Source organism: Saccoglossus kowalevskii, chromosome 4 (assembly GCF_978046115.1).
Source record: "Saccoglossus kowalevskii chromosome 4, keSacKowa6.1, whole genome shotgun sequence".
In the NCBI taxonomy this organism is placed as follows: domain Eukaryota; kingdom Metazoa; phylum Hemichordata; class Enteropneusta; family Harrimaniidae; genus Saccoglossus; species Saccoglossus kowalevskii.
Window position 1 is genome coordinate 25,444,767 of NC_140644.1, and position 3,634 is coordinate 25,448,400.

At 42.8% G+C, this 3,634-nt stretch overlaps 1 protein-coding gene across 1 annotated transcript; it reads left to right on the forward strand.

The window, feature by feature from the left end:
- Nucleotides 1–2,343: 2,343 nt before the first annotated feature.
- Nucleotides 2,344–3,402, forward strand: LOC146747228 (uncharacterized). The gene has a single exon (XM_085498348.1). The coding sequence runs from the start codon at nt 2,344–2,346 to the stop codon at nt 3,400–3,402; it is 1,059 nt and encodes a 352-aa protein (XP_085354474.1).
- The last annotated feature ends 232 nt before the right edge of the window (nt 3,403–3,634 follow it).

Genomic DNA, 3,634 nt, shown 5'->3' on the forward strand with positions numbered 1-3,634 from the left:
GTTTGTTTTATTTATTTATTTATTTATTTATTTATATATTTGTTTGTTTTGTTTGTTTGTTTATTGATTATTTATTCATATATTTGTGTATTTATTTATTTATTTAATTTGAAATTTTATTACAGTGATACTGACACAGATGATAGTGACGAGAATATCACCGACAAGATTAATTTCAATCTTGTCAGTAAGAGAAAACGTTTTGTCAAAAAGTTTAAGGTGAGTGGAACGGACTGGGTCGTAAAAGTTTCGCATCTAAATGCCAATACGTTCGATGAAGTGCATAGCGTATTACACGCTACTTTTCATCAACTGCTCGAGCTGGTCACCTCTGACCTTGACGGATTTCCATAAACGTACCCAACTTGAACAACGAAATTTGGTTACCATTTATACCGGTTGAGGACATGAATGTTGACAAGGTGATGTCAAAAGTGGAGAGGATTCTACAATCTTACCAAGATATATCTCTTGAGGAAAACATCACCATCAGGACGGTATCTGTTGAAATGCCTCTTGGTGCCGGCAAAACACGTGGGAGGAAGCGACAGTTTGATACAAAGATCGCAGACAGGTTGAGAAATTCCAAATCTGTCATTGAAATCGTTTCCGATGACCAGATGTGTTGTGCAAGAGCAATCGTGGTCGCCATGGCACACGCCACAAAAGACGAAAATCCACCATCGGTGTGGGATTCTATAAAGAGGAAAAAAACAGCGAACTACTCTATGCAAACCGTCCGAGCTAGAGAACTTTTACGGAAGGCCAGAGTCGAACAGGGACCATGTGGCATCGAGGAGATTAAAAAATTCCAGAGCGTGTTACCCGATTTCAGAATACACGTATTGTCGCACGATCATTTTGACTCCATCATCTTTGTGGGCGATGCCGCAGAAGGTTCCAATAACATATATCTGTTTCTGAAAGATAAACACTACAACGTCATCACAAAAATGACTTGTTTTCTGGGAAAGGACTACTATTGCACTCGATGTGACAAGTCTTATTCCCACTGTTACGATCACACGTGTCCGACTGGGTGTTTGAGTTGTGGAAATCAACTGGACTGCGTGGTTACACGATGGAAAAAATGCGGGAATTGTCACAGATTTTTCAAGAACGAAGAATGTTTCGAAAAGCATCAAAAGTCAGTTAATGGGAAAAAAACTCTTTGCCAGTCAGTTCAACGTTGCGAAAAATGTCACAAACTCCTCAAATATCGTGATGGGTCTCACAAATGTAACGAAGTTTACTGCAAAACCTGCAAGTCTTTTCAGACGTACGACCACCTGTGTTACATTCAACCACTCACCGATAGAAAAAAGAACCAAGAATCTGACGATTCGATGGAAGAATTGGAGGAGGATGACTCTGACAGCCATGGTAACTACGTCTTTTACGATTTTGAATGCACGACCGACGAACAATGCACTCATATTCCAGATCTGTGCGTAGCGCGAATTCCACCGAGTACGGAGAAAGTGTTCAATGGTTCACGTACCTTGGAAGATTTCTGCGAGTGGGCATTAGAAAAAGAGCATAATGGGATGATTTTCATCGCGCATAATTCGAAGGGGTATGATGGAATTATGATTCTGAAATACTGTCACGATCACAAGATACTACCCGAAGTCATCATGAATGGTTCAAAAGTCATGCAACTATACATCCGTCGTGCAGATATCAAATTCATTGATAGCTTGAATTTCCTGCCCATGGCTCTATCTAAACTTCCTAAGACCTTCGGCATAGACGAGTTACACAAGGGGTTTTTTCCTCACCTGTTTCCGAGAACCACTGGAGACAATTACAGAGGACCGATACCCGGGGCTCGTTATTTTGACCCAGATGGTATGAAGAAGGCGGCTAGAAAGACATTCTACACATGGTACAATGGAGAAGTAGAAAAGAATTCCGTTTATGATTTACGTAAAGAACTGCTCAAGTACGACGGCGACGTGCGCATACTCGAGGAGTGTTGTTTGGCATTTAGATCGATGATGATGGATCTCACCAAAGTTGACCCCTTCAGCCGCTGCATCACGATCGCTTCCGTGTGCAACGTCATATTTCGAAAGCATTTCCTGACTCCTGACACAATAGGGGTTGTGCCTGAGAAAGGGTACCTCAGCGCCCAGAATCAATCTGCAGATGCTATAAGATGGATGGAATACGAGGCACACGTCAATAACACGCATATTCAACATGTTCGTAATTCCAGAAGGGAGATGAAAATTGGACCTTATTACATAGACGGATATGATGCTTCTACCGAAACCTTGTATGAGTACTACGGTTGTTACTTCCACGGTTGTCCAAAGTGTTTTTCCCAGAAGTAATGAGATGAATCGCAAGATTGAACTCAGTATGACATCCCTCTACGAAAGACTACTGGCAAGGGAAGAGTGGTTGAAATTGAAAGGATACTCGCTAGTCACCATGTGGGAATGCGATTTCAAAAACCTGATGAAGAACAATCACAAAGTCGAGAGGTTTGTCGGAAGCTTAAATATCTCAAATCCTATCAGAGGTAGGGAGGCTTTTCTCGGGGGTCGTACCAATGCCCTGCGTCTGTATTACGAGGTCAAGGAAGGCGAAAAGATAGAATATGTTGACTTTTGCAGCCTCTACCCGTACATCAATAAGACCTCGCGATATCCAGTTGGCCACCCGACAGTCGTAACTAAAGACTTTATCGCCAAACCCACGAACTATTTCGGTATTATCAAGTGCGACGTTTTACCTCCGAGGAGATTGTATATACCAGTTCTACCTTTCAGGGTGAACAACAAACTGATGTTCCAACTCTGTTCCAAATGCGCGGAAACCATGAATCAAGACGAATGTCACCATGGTGTCAATGAACGTCAGCTGACGGGTGTTTGGTGCACTCCGGAATTGGAAAAGGCTGAAGAAGTAGGGTATCGCATCACCAAGGTATACGAAGTTTGGCATTACGATGAGTCGGCAACATACAACCCTGAAACTGGAGAAGGAGGGTTGTTCACCGAGTACATCAACATGTTTCTGAAAATTAAACAAGAGACTTCCGGTTTTCCAGAGTGGTGTCGCACCGAGGAAGACCGAACCATGTACATCCAAAGGTACCGCGAAAGAGAAGGTATCGTCTTGGACAGAAGCAAGATAACCACCAATCCAGGTCTCAGAGCTCTCGCCAAGCTAAATCTCAACTCGTTCTGGGGAAAGCTGGGACAGAGATCAAACTTTGGACAGAGCACGTATGTAGAAACGCCCGCCAAACTGTTGGAAATGTTGATGGATGGTACAAAGGATGTCACAGATCTTTCTTTTGTCTCTGACGAAATGGTTCTTGTACAGCACTGCGATAAAGAAGACTACATTACCGAAGCACCCAATACGAACGTTGTACTGCTGCCATGACGACAAGCTATGCCCGACTTAAACTCTACAGTGTTCTGGAGAAATTAGGTAGTAGAGTCTTGTACTTTGACACAGATTCCATCCTTTACATCCAACAAGCTGGAGAATGGGATCCACCGACGGGTGATTATCTCGGAGATTTGATGAGAGAAATAACTCCGACGGATAATTACATCACACATTTCGTATCGGGAGGGCCGAAGAATTACGCGTACCGACTACACAAACCAGA